The sequence below is a fragment of the Leucopleurus acutus genome (assembly GCF_964270905.1).
Source record: "Leucopleurus acutus genome assembly, chromosome: 15".
Taxonomy (NCBI): Eukaryota; Metazoa; Chordata; class Mammalia; order Artiodactyla; family Delphinidae; genus Leucopleurus; species Leucopleurus acutus.
The window spans coordinates 32,864,701-32,890,036 of record NC_139157.1 but is presented as its reverse complement, the minus strand read 5'-3'; the positions used below and the strand labels follow the sequence as shown (position 1 = coordinate 32,890,036).

At 36.1% G+C, this 25,336-nt stretch overlaps 1 protein-coding gene across 1 annotated transcript in view; it reads left to right on the top strand.

Annotated features, from left to right (window-relative positions):
* LAMA2 (laminin subunit alpha 2) overlaps positions 1 to 25,336 on the top strand; it is a 603,102-nt gene that overhangs the window by 502,880 nt on the left and 74,886 nt on the right. The window contains exons 41-42 of the mRNA XM_082855622.1: positions 15,267 to 15,369; positions 24,310 to 24,426. Of these exons, the coding sequence (XP_082711748.1) occupies positions 15,267 to 15,369; positions 24,310 to 24,426 (220 nt within the window). The remainder of the gene's footprint in view (positions 1 to 15,266; positions 15,370 to 24,309; positions 24,427 to 25,336) is intronic.

Sequence of the window (25,336 nt, the reverse complement as noted above, 5' to 3'; positions counted from 1 at the left end):
TCTCCCCATCCCAACACACACCAACAAAATTCCTTAAAACACTCTAATCCAGAATCCTCTTTCTCAATTAGTCTCAGTCTCAGTGTTTAGTCTGATCTTCACTAAGAATCAGCACTAGAAATTGAGAAGAATTTATACTTGCTCTCAACACCAGTACACAATGTGGTCTTCCTCTTTATTCTCCAAATTCAAGTTCTGTCACTTGCTACAGTTACCCATCACTCCTGGGAGCCATAAGTCTAAATATCTTCAGCATGATCTTTCTCAGGCACACCTAGGAAAAAATAATATAAAATACAGAAGAAAGTGAGCGCAATTTGTAAGTAATGCATTTTCTCATAGAAACAATAATAGTGAGAGGTAGTAAAGAACAGTGCTGTGTAAGTGATATGTAGGCTTTAGATGAACTAAAGAGAGGGGGAAAATTCTGAAAAAAATATTAGACAGGAGGAAAATATACCTAAAATTAAGTAAGTTTAAAGCCTTAGACACCTGATCCTAAAAATACGTGAACTGTGTAAGTGACTTCCCACTGTTGATTCCTTAGTATGAGGGCAGTAAAAATCCATAGAAACTCGAAGTTTTTTCTTCAGAAAACTTGAAGGAGTTTTTTCTTGCTTTAGGGTCGAGTCTACAGAATAAATTGGATTTTTGTAAATTCACTCTTATGTGACAGATCAGTGGGGAGAAAAACCCTGATAGAAAATAAGGGTACTAGAAAGAAAAGTCAGGGAGCTCTGATAACATGGCAGTCTGAGTTAATTCAGATCCATCCAAATGTGAGAAATTCACAGAAATGCTAGGTAAATTCTAACTCCCCAAAATTTAACTCATACTTTATTTTATAAAGAGGAAACAAGGGGCTTCCCTGATGGCGCAGTGGTTGAGAGTCCGCCTGCCAATGCAGGGGACACGGGTTCGTGCCCCAGTCCGGGAAGATCCCACATGCCGCAGAGCGGCTGGGCCCGTGAACCATGGCCGCTGAGCCTGCGCGTCGGGAGCCTGTGCTCCGCAACGGGAGAGGCCACAACAGTGAGAGGCCCGCGTACCACAAAAAAAAAAAAAAAAAAAAAAAAAAAAAAGAGGAAACAGAAGAAAATCTAAAAATAAAAACGAGAGTAAAACAGAATAGCACATTCTAGAGCTGGCAGCTTGGTGACTCAATGAATTTGGAACATAAATATAGATCATATGTCTAGGGACTGGGATTTTAAAGCCCAGGCAGGGAGAGAAGACATCACAGATATCATCCTAAACCTACAAAAGAAGGAGTCTTTTTTGACTAATCGAAAGTATGCAAAACCGTGAGACTTGGAAACAATTGTTCTCATCAACAAACACTCCTTCTAGCCCAGAACATGCCAAGGAGCCTTGTTACTTTTCATGCCTCCAGTTGTGAAAAATGTCTCTCATAAGTTGCTAAAACCATAAGCCTGTGGATTGAAGTCCAAATTTATACTGTATATATTTATATATGGGTTGAAGTCCATATGGTACAAGACTTTCCAAGCTAAAAATTTAATGGGGAGAGGAAGGAACTGATCCTGGTTCTTGCAACCTCTAGAGCATCTAGAAGGACACAGGAAAGTGGTCTGTTTAGATACAGTATAAATAATCAAGTAGGAAAGAGGGTAGGCAGGCAAAGTATGTAACATGATCCTGAAGTTATTCAAAAATCTGAAAGAGAATATACAATAAACGTGTTTAAAAGTATTGAAATGTTAAAAAGAATAGAAAAGAGTGATAAAAAGAAAAAATACAGAAGATTACAGAAATTTGTAACAGAAGCAAATAAAATTTCTAAAAATAAAATATATAGGAAAAGAGAATGAGTTAATAGAAAGAGTTGAATACATTGCCTAGAATGCAACAAGTATGGTAAAACATAAAAGGAGTATAAGAAACAAGGAATATAGATTGTAAAAATGAAACGCAAATCTATTAGGAGTTCCAGAAGTTGAAAAGGGTGAGAACGGGGAATAGTAATAGTAAAAGAGATACTGAAAATTTTCAAGTGCTGGTGAAGGATATGATATGATTTCTCAAGTTAAGGAAGCCTATCACAATAAATAAAATAAGTCCACACCTGGAAAGATCATTGTTAAACTACAGAAACTAAAGAGAAAAAGAAAACAAAATCTTAAAATAATTAGGGAGAAAAGTCTTTGGGTCAGATGCCAAATGCACAGCCGCAGCATCCGGGGCTTTGAAAGATGTTGCATCTCTGCCTGCGTTCTACTCTGGGCATTCTGCTCCCATGGCCTGCTGCCACCATTTCACAGCTTAGTGACTGTGGTGTTTTCCTCTTCCTACTTCCTTTTACCAGAAAATAATGTCTCCAGTATTAAATTTTAAGCTGAAAATAGACCTCGAGGGGACAGAAGCATGAATAACTCCGTGAGAATTTCATTTGCACTATTTCACAAGTAATATTCCATGATTTTCATATAGGTAATACTTGGTGTATAGTAGCTGATCACTAAATGTAAATTGCCCCCTGCCATCTCCAAACATTGATACTAGGAATCTAGAAAGGCTAGGATGCTCCAGATTTTCAGAATGAACAAGATATATACACTGCCAAGAGAGATAGGAAAGTTGAATAGAGAAGAAAATTTCAAAGAAAAAATAAAATTACTTTCTTTCCCTACTTAGTTTGAGATCATCTATGAATATTTATTTGAATGTAGATGCCTTGTAGGATTTTTTTATTGATTAGAATTAGGCTCAAGTGGTGTGCCAGAATTTCCTAATCAAGCTGTGGAAAGAAGATAGCAGAAGATTCTAAGGGCTGTCTTTTCGTCTTGTTTATGGTTTTCTTTGCTGTGCAACAGCTTTTAACTTTCATTAGGTCCCATTTTTTTATTTTTGTTTTTATTTCCATTACTGTAGGAGGTGGATCAAAAAAGATCTTGCCGTGATTTATGTCAAAGACTGTTCTTCCTATGTTTTACTCTAAGAGTTTTATAGTGCCTGGTCTTACATTTAGCTCTCTAAACCATTTTGAGTTTATTTTTGTGTATGGTGTTGGGGAGTGTAGCTGTCCAGTTTTCCCAGCACCATTTATTGAAGAGACTGTCTTTTCTCCATTGTATTTCCTTGCCTCCTTTGTCATAGATTAGTTGACTATAGGTGCATGGATTTATCACTGGGCTTTCTGTCCTGTTCCATTGATCTGTATTTCTGTTTTTGTGCCAGTACCATATTGTCTTGATTACTGTAGCTTTGTAGTATAGTCTGAAGTCAGGGAGACAGATTCCTCCAGCTCTGCTTTTTTCCCTCAAGACTGCTTTGGCTCTTTGGGGTCTTTTGTGTCTCCATACAAATTTTAAGATTTTTTTGTTCTAGTTCTGTAAAAAATTCCATTGGTAATTTGATAGGGATTGCATTGAATCTGTAGATTGCTGAATCTGTAGATTGCTTTGGGTAGTATAGTCATTTCCACAATATTGATTCTTCCAATCCAAGAACATGGCATATCTCACCATCTGTTTGTATCATCTTTAATTTCTTTCATCAGTGTCTTATAGTTTTCTGCATACAGGTCTTTTGTCTCCCTAGGTAGGTTTATTCCTAGGTATTTTATTCTTTTTGTTGCAGTAGTAAATGGGAGTGTTTCCTTAGTTTCTCTTTCAGATTTTTCATCATTGTATAGGAATGCAAGAGATTTCTGTGCATTAATTTTGTATCCTGCAGCTTTACCAAATTCATTGACTAGCTCTAGTAGTTTTCTGGTGTCATCTTTAGGATTCTGTATGTATAGTATCGTGTCATCTGCAAACAGTGACAGCTTTACTTCCTCTTTTCCAATCTGTATTCCTTTTATTTATTTTTCTTCTCTGATTGCCATGGCTAGGACTTCCAAAGCTATGTTGAATAATAGTGGTGAGAGTGGACATCCTTGTCTTGTTCCTGATCTTAGAGGAAATGCTTTCAGTTTTTCACCATTGAGAATGATGTTTGCTGTGGGTTTGTCGTATATGGCCTTTATTATGTTGAGGTAGGTTCCCTCTCTGCCCACTTTCTGGAAAGATTTTATCATAAATGGGTGTTGAATTTTGTGAAAAGCTTTTTTTGCATCTATTGAGATGATCATACGGTTTCTATTTTTCAGTTTGTCAATATGGTCCACCACATTGATTGATCTATGTATACTGAAGAATCCTTGCATCCCTGGGATAAATCCCACCTGATCATGGTGTATGATGCTTTTAATGTGTTGTTGGATTCTGTTTGCTAGTACTTTGTTGAGGATTTTTGCATCTATATTCATCAGTGATTTTGGTCTGTAATTTTCTGTTTTTGTAGTATCTTTGTCTGGTTTTGGTATCAGGGTGATGGTGGCCTCATAGAATGAGCTGAGAGTGTTCCTTCCTCTGCAGTTTTCTGGAAGAGTTTGAGAAGGATGGGTGTTAGCTCTTCTCTAAATGGTTGATACAATTCACCTGTGAAGCCATCTGGTCCTGGACTTTTGTTTGTTGGAAGATATTTAATCACAGTTTCAATTTCATTACTTGTGATTGGTCGGTTCATATTTTCTATTTCTTCCTGCTTCAGTCTTGGAAGGTTATACCTTTCTAAAAATGTGTGCATTTCTTCCAGGTTGTCCATTTTATTGCCATAGAGTTGATTGTAGTAGTCTCCTAGGATGCTTTGTATTTCTGCGGTGTCTGTTGTAACTTCTCCTTCTTCATTTCTAATTCTGTTGATTTGAGTCCTCTCCCTCTTTTTCTTGATGAGTCTGGCTAATGGTTTATCAGTTTTGTTTATCTTCTCAAAGGACCAGCTTTTAGTTTTACTGCTCTGTGCTGTTGTTTTCTTTGTTTCTATTTCATTTATTTCTGCTGTGATCTTTATGATTTCTTTCCTTCTGCTAACTTTGGGTTTTGTTTGTTCTTCTTTCTCTAGTTCCTTTAGGTGTAACATTAGATTGTTTATTTGACATTTTTCTTGTTTCTTGAGGTAGGCTTGTATAGCTGTAAACTTCCCTCTTAGAACTGCTTTTGCTGCATCCCATAGGTTTTGGATCGTCGTGTTTTCATTGTCATTTGTCTCTAGGTATTTTTTGATTTCCTCTTTGATTATTTCAGCAATCTCTTGGTTATTTAGTAATGCACTGTTTAGCCTTCATGTGTTTCTGTTTTTTACATTTTTTTCCCTGTAATTCATTTCTAATCTCATAGCATTGTGGTCAGAAAAGATGCCTGATATGATTTCAGTTTTCTTAAATTTACTGTGGCTTGATTTGTGACCCAAGATGTGATCTATCCCGGAGAATGTTCTGTGCGCACTTGAGAAGAAAGTGTAATCTGCTGTTTTTGGATGGAATGTCCTATAAATATCAATTAAATCTATCTGGTCTATTGTGTCATTTAAAGCTTCTGTTTCCTTGTTTATTTTCATTTTGGATGATCTGTCTATTGGTGTAAGTGAGGTGTTAAAGTCCCCCACTATTATTGTGCTACTGTCAGTTACCTCTTTTATAGCTGTTAGCAGTTGCCTTATGTATTGAGGTGCTCCTATGTTGGGTGCATATATATTTATAATTGTTATATCTTCTTCTTGGATTGATACCTTGATCATTATGTAGTGGCCTTCCTTGTCTCTTTTAACCCTCTTTATTTTAAAGTCGTTTTTATCTGATATGATTTTGCTACTCCAGCTTTCTTTTGATTTCCATTTGAATGGAATATCTTTTTCCATCCTCTCCCTTTCAGTCTGTATGTGTCCCTCAGTCTGAAGTGGGTCTCTTGTAGACAGCATATATATGGGTCTTGTTTTTGTATCCATTCAGCAAGCCTGTCTTTTGGTGGGAGCATTTAATCCATTCACGTTTAAGGTAATTATCAATATGTATCTTCCTATGACCATATTCTTAATTGTTTTGGGTTTGTTTTTGTAGGTCCTTTTCATCTCTTGTGTTTCCCACTTAGAGAAGTTCCTTTAGCATTTGTTGTAGAGCTGTTTTGGTGGTGCTGAATTCTCTTAGCCTTTGCTTCTTTGTAAAGCTTTTGATCTCTCCATCGAATCTGAATGAGATCCTTGCAGGGTAATCTTGGTTGTAGGTTCTTCCCTTTCATCACTTTAAGTATATCATGCCACTCCCTTCTGGCTTGTAGAGTTTCTGCTGAGAAATCAGCTGTTAACCCTATGGGAGTTCCCTTGTATGTTATTTGTCGTTTTTCCGTTGCTACGTTCAATAATTTTTGTTTGTTTTTAATTCTTGCCAGTTTGATTACTATGTGTCTCGGTGTGTTTCTCTTGGGTTTATCCTGTATGGGACTCTCTGAGCTTCCTGGACTTAGGTGGCTATTTCCTTTCCCATGTTAGGGAAGTTTTCGACTATAATCTCTTCAAGTATTTTCTTGGGTCCTTTCTCTCTCTCTTCCCCTTCTGGGACCCCTATAATGCGAATTATGTTGCATTTAATGTTGTCCCAGAGGTCTCTTATGCTGTCTTCATTTTTTCATTCTTTTTTCTTTATTCTGTTCTGCAGCAGTGAATTCCACCATTCTCTCTTCCACATCACTTATCCGTTCTTCTGCCTCAGTTATTCTGCTATTGATTCCCTCTAGTGTAGTTTTCATTTCCGTCATTGTATTGTTCATTTCTGTTTGTTTGTTCTTTAATTCTTCTAGGTCTTTGTTAAACATTTCTTGCATCTTCTTGATCTTTGCCTCTATTCTTTTTCGAGGTCCTGGATCATCTTCACTATCATTATTCTGAATTCTTTTTCTGGAAGGTTGCCTATCTCCACTTCAGTTAGTTGTTTTTCTGGGGTTTTATCTTGTTCCTTCATCTGGTACATAGCCCTCTGCCTTTTCATCTTATCTATCTCTCTGTGAATGTGGTTTTTGTTCCACAGGCTGCAGTATTGTCGTTCTTCTTGCTTCTGCTGTCTGTCCTCTGGTGGATGAGGCTATCTAAGAGGCTTATGCAGGTTTCCTGATGGAAGGGACTAGTGGTGGGTAGAGCTGACTGTTGCTTTGGTGAGCAGAGCTGAGTAAAACTATAATCCCCTTGACTGCTGATGGGTGGGGCTGCGTTCCCTCCCTGTTGGTTCTTTGGCCTGAGGCAATCCAACACTGGAGCCTACCTGGGCTCTTTGGTGGGGCTAATGGTGGACTCTGGGAGGGCTTACACCAAGGAGTACTTCCCAGAACTTCTGCTGCCAGTGTCCTTTTCCCCACGGTGAGACACAGCCACTGCCTGCCTCTGCAGGAGACCCTCCAACACTACCAGGTAGGTCTGGTTCAGTCTCCCCTGGGGTCACTGCTCCTTCCCCTGGGTCCCGGTGTGCACACTACTTTGTGTGTGCCCTCCAAGAGTGGAGTCTCTGTTTCCCCCAGTCCTGTCAAAGTCCTGCAATCAAATCCCAGCAGCCTTCAAAGTCTGGTTCTCTAGGAATTCCTTCCCCCATTGCCAGACCCCCAGGTTGGGAACCTGACGTGGGGCTCAGAACCTTCACTCCAGTGGGTGCACTTCTGTGGTATAAGTGTTCTCCAGTCTGTGAGTCACCCACCCAGCAGTTATGGGATTTGATTTTACTGTGATTGTGCCCCTCCTACCACCTCATTGTGGCTTCTCTTTTGTCTTTGGATTGGGGTGTCTTTTTTGGTGAGTTCCAGTGTCTTCCTGTCGATGACTGTCCAGCAGCTAGTTGTGATTCTGGTGTTCTCGCAAGAGGGAGTGAGAGCACGTCCTTCTACTCTGCCATCTTGGTTCCTAATCTGTAGCCAGAGTCTTTTGATATCACTGCTATTGGTCAATACATCACATAGTTAAACACTGTGAATCTTACAATAGGAGTAAACATTAAGGTATTTCTAATGAGTATCTATTTAGAAATGTGGTCATATCGTCTTTTCAGTCTGTCTTATTTAATATTTGCTTTGTGTAATTGGATGAATCAAAATACATAAAGAATACTTGCAAGGTCATTTTGAGTTTTTATTTCCTACATAAAGAAGTGTGCAAATATTGGCAGAATACACATTGCATTCAAAAGGCCCAATATAATATAGTGTCAGTCAAGTTTTAAACTTTAACTCTCATATATCTTGTATTTTATTCTGCCAGTGATTACTTAGGAGTCATTCAAACAGTAATTTTGACTTCTTATTAATATCTATAATCATTGGGATTTAAAGTTTGTACCAGTGTGGTATTAATGGAGAAATAGTATAATCCATAATAGGTATGACAATTGAATCTGTCAATAAAACTGGTGAACATTTTTTCTCCATCAGCAATTCAGTGACTTATATAAGAACTGATTCACACAAGAACAAATATGAAAAAGTCAGTGAGGATCTAAGTTACATAGAAAAATATTGAATCTGTGTGTGAAAACGGTATTCATCAAGCCAGCTGACTTTAGTGATTTTCTTGGTACGTGATACACTCATTTGCGTCAATAACTTTAAGAAAATCTATTGGAAGCAGAATAACAAACTTCTATTTGATTACCCAGAATTTGGCGTATTTAAAAATTGAGGGCATAAAGTGTTAAAAATGAAATCAAAGAGTTTGTTACATCAGTCAGCAACACAGAAACTCTTTGGGGTGATGCTATAATGCAATATAAATTTAAACTAATTTTATTCAAGGCAGCAATGCTCTCAGACCTGGTATTTGAGATTTCCACCAGTAGGAATAAATACAATAATAAATACGTGAATAATCAAGATTTGAAATTGCCATGTTGAGTTTGATTCTGGACATTAAATGGAAAGAAAGCAATAAGCCCTCTGAGGAGGTTTTCTAACTCAATAGACCTTTATGCATTGTCTGTACTCAAAATCAAGACTCCTTGTGGTACCCACCCATCCTACCCTCAACAGCTTGTCAGCAGCAAGCCAGTGGCACCCAAGGGTGATGGAGCAATGGCTCTCATGCTGTGACTGGTGAAAACCTGTTCTCAATTAGTTATATACTTTAAAATCCTCTCTCAATTGTCTTTCTTGGTGTTCTCAAGCTGCAAATTCGCAGTCATGAATTCTAAATTCTCATGAGTAGTTTTGGAGATTTTCTGTTTCATCCCTTGGTCTCCTTTGTGTGCTCAGTTGCTTCCAGTCCTCCAGAGACTCATCTAACCCCTGTCCCATTTTAGGATATTACGCAATGCTAGGATCTACAACCTGTCTTTCACCAGATTTCTGACCAAAGTCATTCTTTGGGTTCTTTCTGAACTCGTTTTTGATTCATAATTTCATTTTAGTATCCTGTCGATTTTTAAAATATGGGTTATATTAAAACACCTTTAAAATCAATACACAATGATTTTCTTTTTTAAAAATTGTGTATGATCTTTTCCATTATTACAAAAGCAGTTCATGTCCATTATAAAACAAAATAGGAAATACAGACAAGCAAGAGGGAGAAAATCTAAAATGTGTGTAATCTCACCAACCACAAACAACGAGTTTTATAATGTTGTTTATCTGTCCATACTTTTTCCTGTGCAAATAGCTTTTGTACAAATGGGTAATTTTTACATAACTGTTTTGTAGCTTAATATATCTAGTAACATCACTTGCACATTTTTCAGTGTTCTCAAAAGTTATGTCTTTTAAAATGTATATAGGGCTACATTCCACCATTTCTTCTAAGAATTTATTTTATTATAGTAAGAAATTTTTCCCCGATTTTTAACAACAGCCTAACATGCCCAAATATAAATTTCTTCTGATAAATATTTTACATAAACACACTGCAGCTAATTATCAGCCCTTACATATACCTCTGCACATTTTGAACAGTTTTCTTTATTAAAAAGATATTGAATTTAAAATCATCTAAGTCACATATTATCTTGACACATTATCCCCATTGGAAATGTGCAAGACTTGTCTTCTAAAATAAATTAGTTCATAAAGAGGAAGTAATGGAATAGGCTATAAACCACGCTGATGAATTTTCAGCTAGTACTTTCTTTAGAAAACAAAAATAAACAAAAACAATTATGCATCTCTCCTTAGCACCAACTTTTTCAATGAATTCAGAAAATTTATCTCTAATAAAGAAGTTAGTAGAGGAACATTTAGAAAAAATAATAAAAATGTAATATAGAAAGAAATATAAACAATAACTTTTAAATTTGCTTATTTAAATAATACATCAGTGGGGTGTGGGTATACCATCCTGATAAACTTAACTTTAGGTCTCACCTGCACATCTCCTCCCCCTAAGAGAGCCTCCTCTGACAACAAAACACTTAGATATTTCCATACTCCATTATGGCAATCATCATTTTCTTTATGAGGATTTTTTGGTTTGTCTCTCCACTCCAGTTCCATTAGAGAAGGCAGAGTCTTTCGATCTTTGAATAATCAGAGCTTACTCTGGTGCTTGAGAGAGCTAAAAACTTTTATTGGGTAAATCAGTCAATTCATTCATCTATTAGTCAATGACATGGTGCCTAAACAAGTCACTATGAATACTTAACAAATAGTAGGAAGAAGAAAACTAACATGTATTAAAAGCCAATTAAGTGCCAAGCCTCTGTTAAATCTTTGTAGACTTTATCATTTTACTTTTTCCTGTATCTTTCCTTCTCTGATGTTTTAAATTATCTCACATTTTCTATAAGTGATTATTAGCTAATAAAACATATAGCAACCTACATGTAATAATAGATCCTATTTTGTGTGATATAATAAAAGGTTTTAGATAATTTATAAATACATATATGTATATATACACAGAGAAGAACTTATTTATAAAAATACAGTCTCTAAAAAGCAAGTAACAAAATATCTTGCAAGTCTAAGAACCTCATTTATATTTCACATATGCTGTAGACACAGCCCAGAAACTCAGATGTGATGCTTATAAATATGCATGAAGTATAATTAGCTTGGAAAATGCTGCTTCATCACCTGTCCTGATATTGCTGATGTGCTTCAGTGACTTACTAAGCAATGTTGGAAAATGAACTCTCCAAATTCCAATGAATTGAAACAGTTCTGTTCATCCATAACGTATTAGTGTTTTCCATTCTGTTATCATATGAAAGACTTGTCTTTTAAACCTGGATTGTTAGTACACTGCTTATAGCTGACAGTTGTACTCCATCAGCTCTTTACTTTAATATTTTGAAGTGCTTCTTGAAACATTGAAACGTGTCTTATTCCTCCACATCTCTTGAACCCAAACCTCTCATTTCCAATGCCCTTGCCTAAGGTTACAACTCTATTTTCTCTGGCTCATACTATTACAATAGTCAACTGATACCTCCTTTTCGTCCCACACAGCTGCCCAATTCCTCTTCTGGACTATTGCTCTGAGCATACATTCCTACTCAGAAACTTTTAACGGCTCCGTGTTGCTTGTTGTCCAGTTTCCTTAGTCTAACGTTCAAACTTTCCAGAAACTGACTCCAAACTACCTAACAGCCTTACTTCTTAACACTGCCCTTCATAAAATCTACAGTCCTTTGCAACCAAAATACTTGCTCTCCCATCCACACATCAAAATTCCCTGTCTCCTTGTCTTTCCTTACCTTATTCCTACAATATATCCTACACCCCCATGTATACCACCCACCTCCTTACATCTGAGCAAGGAGTAGTTGACTAAGAATCCAGGAAGAAATCACTGGCTTCCTGAAAAACAGGAAAGACAAGAGGTCTGGAAGCAAAAGGTAGGCAACACTCATAAATGCAAGATAAGAAATTGGCAGCAGGGAAGTTTATCAGCAGATGGACTTCAGTCAGGATTCAGTCGTGTTGCTGGATGATGGTGCAAAGGTCCAATGGAAGATCATTGAACTGATAATCATCTAGTCAGACTCATCAGAAAAATTGAGAAAGGCCACCAATATCCAATATCAGGAATAAAAGAGGTGAAATCACAGCAACTTCTGCATACAGTAAAGGATAATAAGAGAAAATTACGAACAACTTTATGCCAAAAATTAGACATTTTGAATGAAATGGACAAATTCTTTGAAAATCGCAAACTACTGAAACTCATCCATAAATAAATAACTTGAATAGCCCTATACTCATTAAGGAATTAAATTTGTATTTTAAAACCCTCACATACATGCACATGTGTGCACGTGCACGCACACACACACACACACACACACACACACACACACAATTCAGTTCCAAATGACTTCACTGGTGAATTCTACCAAATATTTAAGAAAGAAATAATAAATTCTTCAGAGAATTGAAGAGGAGAAAATATGTCCTATCTCATTCTAAGAGGCCAGTATTACTATGATACAAACCAGACAAAGACATTACAAAAAAAATGAGAAAATTATAGACCAATATCCCTCATGAACATAGATGCAAAAATTATGGACAATGTTAAAACAAATCAAATCCAACCATTTATTAAGATAAGGTACAAACTAGAAGAATATATTTGCAAATTACATACATGATGAAGGATTTGTCATGTTATGCATAAATATCTTTCAAAACTCAATAAGAACAAAAAACCCAGTTAAAACTTGGACAAAAAATTTGAACGCTTAGCCAAAGAATAAATAAATAAGCACAGGAAAAGATGCTCAACATTATTAGTCATGAGGAAAATGCAAATTAAAACCAAATGATGTACACACCTATTAGAATGTCTAAAATTTTAAAAGACTGACTATATCAAGTAGTGACAAGGATGTAGGCAAACGTAACTGTCATACACTGCTGGTGAGAATTTAAAATAGTACAAATAATTTAGAAAACATGTTGATAGTTTCTAAAAAATGTAAACATACATCTGCCAGATAATCTAGCCACTCCACTTAGAGGTTTCCACTCCAAGAGAAATCAGCATATGTTCATACAAAGATGTGTACACAAATGTTCATAGCAACTCTATTTAGAATAGCCAAAGCTGGAAATAATCCAAATGTCCATCAAGAGATGAATGAATAAATAGTTTGGGGCATATCCATGTAAATAAAAAAGGGATCACATGTTGATACACACACAACATGGATAAACATCAAAATAATTACACTGAATGAAAGAAGCCAGACAAAAAGAAGAGTACATACCGGATGATTCTATTTGTGTAAAATTCTATAAAATGCAAACTAATAGTGTTGGAAAGCAGGTCAGTGTTTGTGTGGAGATGGGGGAAGACAAGGAGGGGTGGAAGGGAGGGATTGAAAAGAAATGATAGGTATGTTCTCTACCTTGATTGGCAGTTTCATGGGTGTATAAATGTCAAAACTTATCAAATTGTAAATTTTAAATATGTGAAGTTTTTTTATACCTCAATAAAACTGCTGAAGAGTGTAAGAAAGTAGAAAAAAATAAATATTGCCCATCGCTGTTCCTAATCCTTCCACAATTTCCACGGCTCAGACTTTAGCCTCTTTACATGTTGTCTGGCCCTTCTCTTCTCTCTTACCTCATTTCTTTAATTTTCTCATGGACAGCAAGTCAACTCTCTCTCCCTCCTTTACTCCCATGCCTCACTTTGCATATCCAAGATTAGCTCTAAGATGTTGGTTGTTAGACACTCACCAGATTATGTTCTTGTGGAGAGGAATTCACATGTTAAGGCTATGGGGAAAGCTTGCTTTGCCTGGTGTCATCTTGTACTGTGAATGACCTGTGTTATTCTGATGGTTCAGGATCATCATTGTCAACATTAGTTATTTTACTACAATAATATTGGCATCTACTGAAACCTATTTCATCCTTATCGATTTGGATTTCTGAGATTTAAAAACTCTTCTCTCTAGTTGTTGGTTTTCTCTTTCCTCATTGTCAGATTGTCAGCTGTCACTTCGGCTGTTTTCATGTGCCTATTTAGAGAATCTTCATCCTTCTTTCTTTGTAATTTCCTTTCTCTAATCTGTTTTGATTCAGGAAACCTATAACCAAGGGAGTAAGAACGGCATATAAATTTGGAACAAATATAGAACCTGAGTGGGTAATGGAGGCTTATTTTTTTTGAGTAAGGTACATTGGATTTGTGCTATTTATATTGACACTCTTCCTTTTTTTTTCAAAATAAATTACACTTATGTGGTGTCACTGTACCTAATTTCTGACAGGAAACTGCAGGACTAAGAATTTATGTGTTCTCAGTTGAAGAGAGTGTCCATTTCCCATAGAATAATTTGGCAGGGTTGTCACACAGCTCTTTTTGCATGTGCTAGAAATAAATGCACAATGTCTCTTTTTGTTTATGTAGATGTTTCCTATATGTCCCTTTGTAGATGTCATAGTATTATATAATCAATCTGTTCTATGAACAATAGATTCTTTAAAACTGTTGGAATAACACCTTAAAATAAATTTTGCCACTACAGTAGCAAGTTCTGTAATCTCTCCTAGTTTAATGTTTAAATCATATGACTGATAAAAAATGTTATTAAGGCACTGGAGATGTATTTGAAGAGTATTATGTCTGGGCTAACCTGAGTTCAGATCTATAACTTCAACAGTAAGTTATTTAGCATTCTCTAGCTCGTCTTGCACCCTGAAATACTCTTCCAATTTAAAATTTACAGGTAAGATCCTATTTGATTTATCTTTTGGTATTAACGTACTATGTAATGATTCTTGAAGAGCAAACACTATTAAAATGGATAGCTAAACGTTCAATTTAAATGATCGTTTTCCCATATCACTCTATTATCTTTGTGTCACCTCTTATAGTCCAAGGTTCAACAAATCCATCTTTGCTAGGAGATGACTGTGGCTCAGAGATTTTCATTTAGAAGATTTTGTTTTGCCCTAGTACTCTGAGATGCATTTCAAAACAGAAGCAGTGTTCTTCCTCATTTCAACACCTAGGGGACAGAAAATGCTCCCCGACTTACCCCACAACTTGAATGAAATGTGCTTAGGTATAAAGTCAAGGATGTGCTTAGTTCTTAATTTGCTTGACCATTCGACAGCACTTGATAGTACTGACCAGTTTTGACCTTGCAACATAGCAAGTCGTCATACTCTGAGCCACCTCTGTATCTCTTGATTTCCATAATATCATGCTTTCCTAGGTTCTCTTTGTCCTTTCTGGACTCTCAATCACCTTGCCAGCCCAGCTTTCTGTACCTGCCTTTAAATGTTGGGATTCCTAAGGACTCTATTCTAGGCTTTCTTCTCATCTCCCAATAAACAGTCTCCTGACTTTAATCACAAATCTGTGCTGATAATTTATTATTCTGCATATGTAGCCCAGAATGCTTTCCTGAAGGTAAACTCTGTGTACCAATTGCCTGCTAGATATCTCTACTCCATAATTCTTTTGTTTTAGATATGTGACACTTCTTTTTCTGTCCACAGGCAACAGGTCCTCAGGGTTCATTACAGGAAGGTGCCAAAGGCTCTCTTCAGAAAAGCTTCGGGTTTCTTAATGAAGCCAAGAAGTTAGCAAATGATGTAAAAGGTTAGTGTGACCACTTTTTATTATTATTTTAAGTTTAATTGTAGTTGTAATTGGTAGGATATTTTATCACATTATTGGAAAAGTGTAATTGTTGCAGCATAATTTTTATGATTGTTTTTACTATCTAGATTTAGTGCAAGTAAACTCTCTCATCAGTTTTACAGTATTTTGCCTTCACACCTCATTTTGCACTGGGCAATACTTCATAATTTTTAAACCTAATTTCTATAGCATCATTTCATCTGTATATAGAGTATAGGAACTTTTAATGTATGATAAATTTTAAAGAGCACCAAACCCCACCTTTTTTTTTTGGACTTTAGAAATCATAGTCACAAAGGAATCAATCAGGCAGATGTAATATAAATATCCTTGTGAAACTTTCGATTTAGTGGGGCACGTCTCGAAAAGTTTTCACCTTTTAAATACACTTTTAGGTATTTTATTCCTAATTCAAGGATCAAAGTGCATAATATAGCTACCCTGATATATTATGGGTTTTGCATTAAAAATGTATTATTCAATACAGCCACACTCTAGATAAGCTATTATATTTTTATTTCATTCGAATATCTCCTGTTCTCATTTAATTGCCTCCTGTTTCTATCTTCAGTCTCACTCACCCTTTTCTGTCTTGCATCCAGCTCTGCAACCTTACTGAAACATTCATGTCCTCTGAAAACATGCTACCATTTCAAGCCTCCACATTCCACAGCATTCATTCTTCTCTTTGGAACTTCTCACCATCCTTCTTTCTTTTTCATCCAACTGCCTTCTACCAGACCTTCAAGATTTAGCTCAAATGTCATCTTCTCTGGGAAACCTAGCATCCCATCTGAATTACATGCCTCTTCTCTGTGCATCCCTTTCTCATAGACTTATCAAATCACTGCAGCCATGGACTTGGCTTCCATCTTCTTGAGGACAGTCACAGGGTCTTCTTTTTAACTTTGTATTTCTAGTGTATAGTATCACAATGACTATCTCAAATCAGGAAATAAGCATATTTTTTAAATAAAAGAATGGTGTTGGTCTTTACTAACCTTAGAAAGAAAAGAGCTTTTAGCATCATTTATACTTGTCATGCTTTAAACGAAGAGTCTCCAATAGAGGCTGGTATGGAATTACACGTTCTTTCTCCATTATAGATGGCACTCTGATAGTAAATGCTTTGGATTATGTACCACAGGTGAAATACAACCCCTTATATATATATAAAATCCTATGCAGGAGATTGCACTTATTACAACCTGAACAGTAACTATAGAGTCAACCCTATTTTTCTTTTGGGCAAGTTGAGTTGATCTCATTACTTTGCCATCACTCCTTCGTCTCCAGTGTCCTTGGCCGGAGCTGGGATCAGGGTGAGGTGAGAGAGGTTGAGCCATGCAAGTGCAGAGTTAGATCCTGTTTTTATTTTAAATGTTAATATTTGCTCATCATTGATCTTTTTTGATTTTTTAAAAAATACTGCATTAAAACATTTTTACCTTGATCACTGAATTTTTTGGTGCCCCTTTGAATTTCACACCTGAGGGGAGTGCCTGAGTCACCTCACCCTACTTCCAGCCCTGCCCTTGCCTCTCTTTCCCCACAAATACTGGTGTTATAAAAATGAAAAAAGAATCCGATTTTTAAGAAATTTTTTCCAAGGGAGAAAGAAATCTAAGGACAGGCACGGTAGAAGGGGTTAGGTGACAGAAATGTTCATTAGTTTAAATGTCTTTTTTTGTACTTCAGGTAGTACATTATTGAAAGTAATGAAAACCCACAAACTACTCAAGTAATAATTCCTCCAGAAATCCAAGCCAGGGCTCTGAGGGAGACAGGAATGTTTTCTTGCTACATTATGACATTCCCCTGATTTGTGGCCAATTACACAAGTTATAAAATGGCTGTTAATCAGGGAAATGCCATATATTACCACCAGGAACTGCTGAAATAGGCCCTACAGAGCAAAATACTTTACAGCAGCTATTAAAAATAGAGATTTAGTCATTTCTCTCTCTGTGGTGCCTGGACTTAGAAGGAATAAAAGTGGTGAGCCCAGTACACACTCCATATTTCTAAGTTGTTCCTTGGTTCGATTCAGTACAATCCAGTTAGCTCATGAGCTTTAGTCATGAATGACTTAGAGCTTCTCCCTGCCATTTTTATGCTGTCCGTGCCTTGAGGGAACCTGAACTTTCCAGGAGCGATTTGTTTTGCTTTTTAATTTTTGGATGTACATTTGTTAAAAGTAAATTCGCCCTTCTGTGCATTTGAGACTTGAAGCCATTCTACATTGAATTGATTGAACGTCCATGGAGATAAAAATTGTTTTGTTGATGGATATGGGGCTTGGTACAAATTGATGATTGAAAGAGTTAGAAGATAAATTAATGCCACTGGGTGAATTAATACTACTTTGTAGATTGACAAAAGATTTTTGTCAATAAAAGGGCTAGTTGAGGTTCTCATGGAATGTGTACAGGGCAAGGAATGAAGCTGAGGATGGTACATTAGAAGTCTGAAAATACTAAGATTCTATAATTATATACCTTATATAGAGTAACTTTTAAACTTTATTTTACTTCTTAATTTATCCCTACTTTTCATCTTTGCCCAAAATAAGTGAAATTATTTAATTACTTATGAACAAATGGATAACATTTCTATAAAATGGACGACACGCATATGGAATAAAAAGATCTATTTCCAAGCCCAAGAATATGGAGTCAGTGAATTGTATGACATGTGATGCTGTCCAAACTACAGAGCAGTGCCAGAATTATTCCAAACATTTACTTTAATCAAATTAATCCATACTTTTCTTCTGTACTGTGATCCTCCAGACACTGAGTCATGAAGTCCAGACAAGTGTATCAGAATGGTTTTGCGATCATGAATATAATAACACTTGCAATTACTAACCTGTTAAGAATCTGTGTTATTATCTCAGATTAGAAAAAAGAGAATAAACAGGAATATTGCAGTGATGTTAAGCCAAAGTATGACTCAGGAGTTAAAAATTGTGGGACACTAGTCTTCGCAGTCTGCTGGCTTTCCAAATAAAGTCACTATTCCTTGCCCCCCCCAAAAAGTAAATAAAGCATTTTTATATTATTAAAAATATACTCTTTTTGGGAATTCCCTGGGATCCAGTGGTTAGGGCTTCATGCTTTCAGCACCGAGGATGCGGGTTCAATCCCTGGTCGGGGAACTATATCCCAGAAGCCGTGTGGCACAGCCAAAAATATACATATATATATATATATATACTCCTTTTGAATTTGCATACTACCGTTTGCCAGAATCAGCCTTCCCGTAGGTAGGCATATGAAAAAGAAACAAAACCCATTCCACTGACAAAGAATAATTTTGGACTAAATGGACAAAACCAAGCCTGGATCCCCTAGCCTACTGTAGTCTGAAGAACAAAGCAATCTTTTCCTGTAGATATTGCTGATCCCTCATACAGAGTTTTTGTTCCTCCTTAGCCTTGTGAATAGAGGAAATTGAGAAATTAAAACCAAGTTGGGCTTGGTTTAGGAGTTAAAAGGAAAAGGGGCAAAGTAGTGGCCAAATATAGAAGGGCAGGAACTATTAGAACCAGAGAGAGTACTTGTCTTACTTAAGGTTGTTTAAAGTCCATTTCTTTTAGAATATCTTGCTGGCCAAAACAAAACGAGCCTGCAAGCCCAGAGTCAGGCTTTAGAGCTTGCCCTAAAGGAACCACATGGAGTTTTCGATATCTGGTCATTTTGATTTCTCATTCCACTGGCTGAAGAGAGGACTCCCTCTATCCTGATATCTTAAGTCTTTGGAGATCTTGCCACCAGGCAAATTCCCCTTCCTCCTCTCCTTGGGCTTCTACTACAACCCTGTAGTGGGGAGGAAGAGCCTGTGCAGTTAGTTGCAGCTAACAGCTGTTGAGGACCTAGAAAGCACGGTGCCCATGCTGAACAAGAGCTGACTTGGAACTTTTAGATCAGGACAAAGTTTATCGGTAATATGCCTTCCTATAAACGCAGGCTCCATTAAGTGATCTTAGAAGTTCCCATACACAGTCACTGGTGCATGTCTGGACAAAAGAGGCAACCAGAGATAGGACACTTTGCAATCTTGTGACAGCAACTGGGGAGAGGGAAGCATAGGAATAATGTCATGAAAGAAGGCTAGGTGCACCCCAAAGTGGAAAGACTGGGTGTAGCGACCTCATCAAATCAATTAACAGAATGCTAGGGACAGGAATAGGGCTCTGAATTTCACCCAGCTTTCTTCCTTACACAGCTGCTCTTCCTTCTGCACAGGTGTTGGGATCCTGTACTCATGGGGTTGACCTAGGGGCAGGTTCTTAGAAATCTCAATATTAAGAAGACAAAGGACTATATAAGTGGATGAAAAATTATAGTAAAGTAACTTGAGGGAAATTGTACCTCTTATGTTCTTAAAATATCCAAAGGTAAAAACATAATGCAGGGGCTTCCCTGGTGGCGCAGTGGTTGAGAGTCCGCCTGCCGATGCAGGGGACACGGGTTCGTGCCCCAGTCCGGGAAGATCCCACATGCCGCGGAGCGGCTGGGCCCGTGAGCCATGGCTGCTGAGCCTGCGCGTCCGGAGCCTGTGCTCCGCAACGGGAGAGGCCACAACAGTGAGAGGCCCGCGTACCGCAAACAAAACAAAACAAAACAAAAAAAACATAATGTAATAAAATTAATAAATTGTACAGAGCAATCACATATTATATAATTTAGTACAGTTGGCCCCCTTTGATATTTAAAGCAAAATCACTTAAGTCGAAGAAATACTAACAGATTGAATAAACTTCGTAAATATAGTGGAGCCAACAGTTTAACAGGTTAGTCAGGCTTCAAAGCTGATGCTTTTAACCACTGCTGGACAAAAACTGGGCTTTTGCCATGGTGCAGAGGTGACACATTAAAACTCATGGCCCTAACAAATATTTGATAAAGAATGAGTGAATGGAAGAGAGTAGCAGGAATCTCTCATTACCAGAAAGGTCAAAATCAAGGTTTCCACCTGACTTCATACAGATCCCTTACCTATTCGAAACTTTCTGCTTCGGAACTGCAGATAGAAGCACTGCAGAGATTAAGCTGTTCTCTAATTCAGAAGGAGCCTCTAGAACAAAAGATGAAACAGGTTTGTAGCCTTGTAAAATTTTTTTACAAAGAAATCTTAAAGAGAGGATATTTCTCCATTTTTTGCTAAAGGAGCAAAGTCAGAAGTGATATTGAGTACAAGAAGTAGCTCATAAGACAAATGTCACGGTAATGAAAATTGTGCTTGCAAAATGTTATCTATAAGGTAATTTTGCAGTAGATTCCATTTAACTAGATCCCTTCAAAATTAAAAACATTTCTACAAACTTCACCCTTGTGAATGAGGGATTCTCTCAAGGTATTTATTTGTGCTTTGTTCATATTAATAAAAAAATAAAAAATTGCATTTGAGGAACTTAACTAGATGAGTGTGAACAGTCAAAATAGAACATTCCCATTAAAATCTATAAAAATCATTCTTATATTTAGTTGAAAATGAGAGCTATATACATATATTAAAAAAGTATAATAGAAAAATTAACAACTTTAGTTTCTGGATGATGCGGTTTAAACAAAGAAGAAATCAAATCGTAAATAATATTATTGAAAACTGGCAAATGTACCAGGGCAATTATCAGACGAATGTAAATTATCAAACCAACATGAATTATTTGTTACTATTTAGTAACTGCCCGTGATAAATCCAGTACTTTCTCATACATCCTTCAATTGATTTCTCATATCAGTCATATGAAGGAAGTTGTTATCTTCATTTTACACATGTAAAAAGGGATAGAAATGACATTTGAACCCACAGCTTCCAGCTCCAAGTCCTGTAATAATTTCATTGCACCACACTACTTTCTCTAATGGCTAGAATTTGTAAAAGAATGCATTATTAATGATCAAAGAAATACTTGTAATAGCTTTTTAAATTTATTTTTAAATTTTTATTGAAATATAGTTGATTTACAATGTTGTGTTAGTTTCTGCTGTATAACTGATTTACTTGTAATAGCTTTATTTTGAGATATTACATAGCATAGTTCAGTGTTAGCAGTTCCAAGTAAACTAAACTCTAATATATTTAGCACAGTACAAGGAATGAGGTCAACATAAGTAAATGCATATTATTAATGGAAGTAACATACAACTCTGTCTAGTGATTTTCATTCTGAATATGTCTACCGGGTTCAATGTCAATGGTTATGCAACAAAGGGGAATGATATTGTCAGGCATGTTCACAGTCTACCCTGGCTGTTCTGCTTCTTCCCCTCACTTTATGAGCTCTGTCTCTGACGAACCCATTCCTGGACACTTGTCTTCTGATGTGGGAGGAGAGGATGAGAAGGGGAGAGCCAAAGCTGGAGCGTGTGTGTAACCTTTGAGGTTAGTTGGGTGTGATATCTAGAGAGAAGATAAATGACTTGGCTACAGCTAATGGGTATGAGTACTGAAGAAATAAGGAGCGGAAAATGCACTATGATTATAATTTGGATCCTTTTCTTGTTCTCCAAAAATTACAAGTATAGAATTGGGTTGGATATTTTTTTAACTACCAATAATTCTGTTTCTTTGGCCATGTTACCATTCTAACTGGACCACATGCGTTCTTCCTTACATTTTGATTATAGATACCTCTGCCTCATATATCTTTGCATTTAAAGCCAGCCTTGGAGTGCTTATTTTCTAGGTTTTCATGGCTAACATTTTGTAAGTTTTCCATTTTAAAATCTGTAATTCTTTTCTGCATACAACTTCTATTCATCTAAAGAATTGGACTGACAAAACTATAAAGTGTTTAGACTTGGTTTGAGAAATTCCAAAAAGTACTTCAGAAAAAAATGACCAGAGTGTAAGAAAGGATAAATTAACAAGAAAATAGAGTCAAATAGCTGAAACAAAGATATCAGAACAGGCTCAGAATATTCACATCTTGACTTTCTAGTACAGAAAAAGAGGAACAAAATCACTTTGAAACTTGAGGGACGGCAGTAACAATGTTCTTCAGATCAGTCGTTCTTCTGAATAATTGGCCTGATTATTCTGCCAGTATTTGCATTCAGAATTCATAAAATAGTATAAACCAAGTGATACCCTTTAAATTAATGATTTTTGCAACTGTACATGTATATCTTGCTTGCCAGAACATTTTAAATGTTTCATTATTTAAAAAGTCAAATACAATCAAGAAACTAAGAAATCAAATTTGTACCGTTCTATTTCCTTAATTGATGAAGACTTCTAAATTAATATCAAAAGAGCAGCCTTTAACTATTCTTAGGGGATTCATATAGCTATCACAGTCATAATCATACTGTCTTTATTTCAGAAAGTATTCTTTCCATAACCTAGTCAAAGATTTTACTTTAGTGCAGTGAAAGTAACAGAAGTATTAAAAGAAAAGTGAATTGTGATTGACAGAGGAGAAAATCTAATTACTTGGAAAGTATATTTTGAAGGACTAGAATTGAAAATAATAATATCTTAGTGACTGAAATGGACATATTGATATTTTAGAGCCACATTTTGCTGGAATACTTTATGCTTTATTTTTCAGTGATGTTAGGCCTTTGGCTTGGAACCTAAAAGCAGATGCCTCAAACAATATTATGTACTTATATTACTGTAGTATAACAGTGGTGTAATTCGTCCGCCTATAAAACCCTGATATGAAATGGAGTGGATCATTAATTAATATGTTCAGTACTCTTTTTCACACCCAGTACACTGACAGTTAAGAATCCTCCATCTATATTCCCTTCCCTTTGCTATTCTTCCCAGATGAAGGCCAATAAAGGCAAGCATTGTTCCCTAAGCTGCCAGTGGCTTGTTTGGTTCCTTCAAGAAGCCAGATGCACTACCTCTGCAAGGGTGGACACACAATCAAATCAACACTGTTCTGGCTCTGTTCTGTGAGATGTAGTCTCTCCTGGTCTGCCCACTCTGGGTACCAGGAAAGTGACGAAAACAACAGTCTCGGTGTTGGCAAATAACGGTCCTCCCCAGTCCAAGTTGCTTATTTATTTTACTGTTTTAGATAAAAAAGCAAAAACATTTGCACAGAGAAAACGATTTAACCAGCACAAACAGGTATAAAATGAAAGATTTTAGTACACTGTCGCTCACACCATCATTAACTGCCTTACTTGTTCCATTCCTAGTTTTTATCTGCTATAAAATACATTATATACAAACTAACTTAAAATTCAGACATGTTAAAAATTAGTGGAGAGAAGCTGGAAAATTTACAGTAGTAATATTACATTAGTAATAGTAAATAATATATTTTATTTTTAAAGTAAGCATGCTAAAGTAGCAAGAAAAGACCTATATAAAGCCTACTTGAAGTAATTTATAAAATATTTTCTCTATAAAAAATTGGAAATGTGCTAGAAGCTATTTATTCATTCTTTTGATTTTTGTTTTTTTCAAATAAATGTTAATAAGTGATGTTTAGTAAAGTTGGGAGATTCTGCTTAACAATCATATCTATTTGAGATTTTTAAAAGCTAATTCAATGATTCATTTGGGTAATAAAATTTTTAAAATAATGACATAATGGAAGTGATGTCAAGAGGGCATCATTATAAATGCAATAAAAGACCAAATCTGTCAAAGTTTTTTCTCCATAGAAAACCATCAAATTAAGTCAAATAAAGATCAGATACCAAGAAGAAAATGTAATTGTTGAACATGTTGAAGTGTCAAATGGTCATTTAAACACATATTTTATATTCTGGTCTGAAATATATTTTGGGACAGATGCCAATAAAGTAAATCAATTTCTTGCTTTTAACTAAATTTTTATTAAAATAACCTGAAATTTTATATCCATGTATCAGTTCAGAGATGATTAAAATTATTTCATCCTTTTTTGTTTTCTGTTCACAGAAAATGATGAACATCTGAATGGCTTGACAACCAGATTAGACAATGCCAATGTCAGAAACAGGGATCTTCTGAGAGCTCTGAATGACACTTTGGAAAAGTTATCAGCCATTCCAAATGGTAAGCATTCAGGACACTGCAGACCGTGCCAGTGGATATGAACTCTTAAAGAATGTTCTAACTTCTGCCTTTTTTTCCTAACACTACATTTGTACCATTGTCAGGCTATTCAATAACAGTTTTCTTACTTATGAATTCTTCTTTGTGAGAATGAGAAACTAAATCGTACTTTACACTGTGATATTTGTCATTTGTTACCCTAGCTGACATTCGTTGGAATAAATTACAAAAAGGAAAATATAGACATCTTATTATTGTATTGTCCTTCCATGTTTTGACCCAGGAAATCTTATATTGGTGGGAAAAATAAAATCATACAGACACTATTCTCTACAATGTTGATGTACACAATTGCAGCTTATTACAGTACCTACAGTAATAGGTAGAGCCAACTGCCTTTCAGCATATCTTTATTGGCAAAGTTCTGTTACTTAAATGTTTTAGCTTTCAAAAACATTGACATTAAGAATTGAACCATGTCTGTAATATCTTTCTACCTATTACACGTACTTGGAGTTAATGTTTCGTATTAGTTCCTGAAAGCACTATTCTTTTAGGGATACTATTTTTATATTTTAGTGGCATCATATAACAATAACAAGGGTTGCTAACGTTTTTTGAGTGCTTATTCAATATGCTTATGTTAAGTGTATGTAATCCTCATACTAATCCTACAAGGTAAATAGCATTGTTATCTCCAGTTTATAGGGGACAAACTTAGGGATACTAAGGGCCATTGTTAAGAGAGGCATATATGATTTGAACCTCGCAGTTTAACTTCAGAGGCTGTGGTCTTAACCACTGATCTACAACATACTATTAGGCACATATATATGTTTTTTATACAAATTACGGTGAAGGAAACACATACATCTATAGAAAACAAGAAATATTAAAACCTTAATGATTT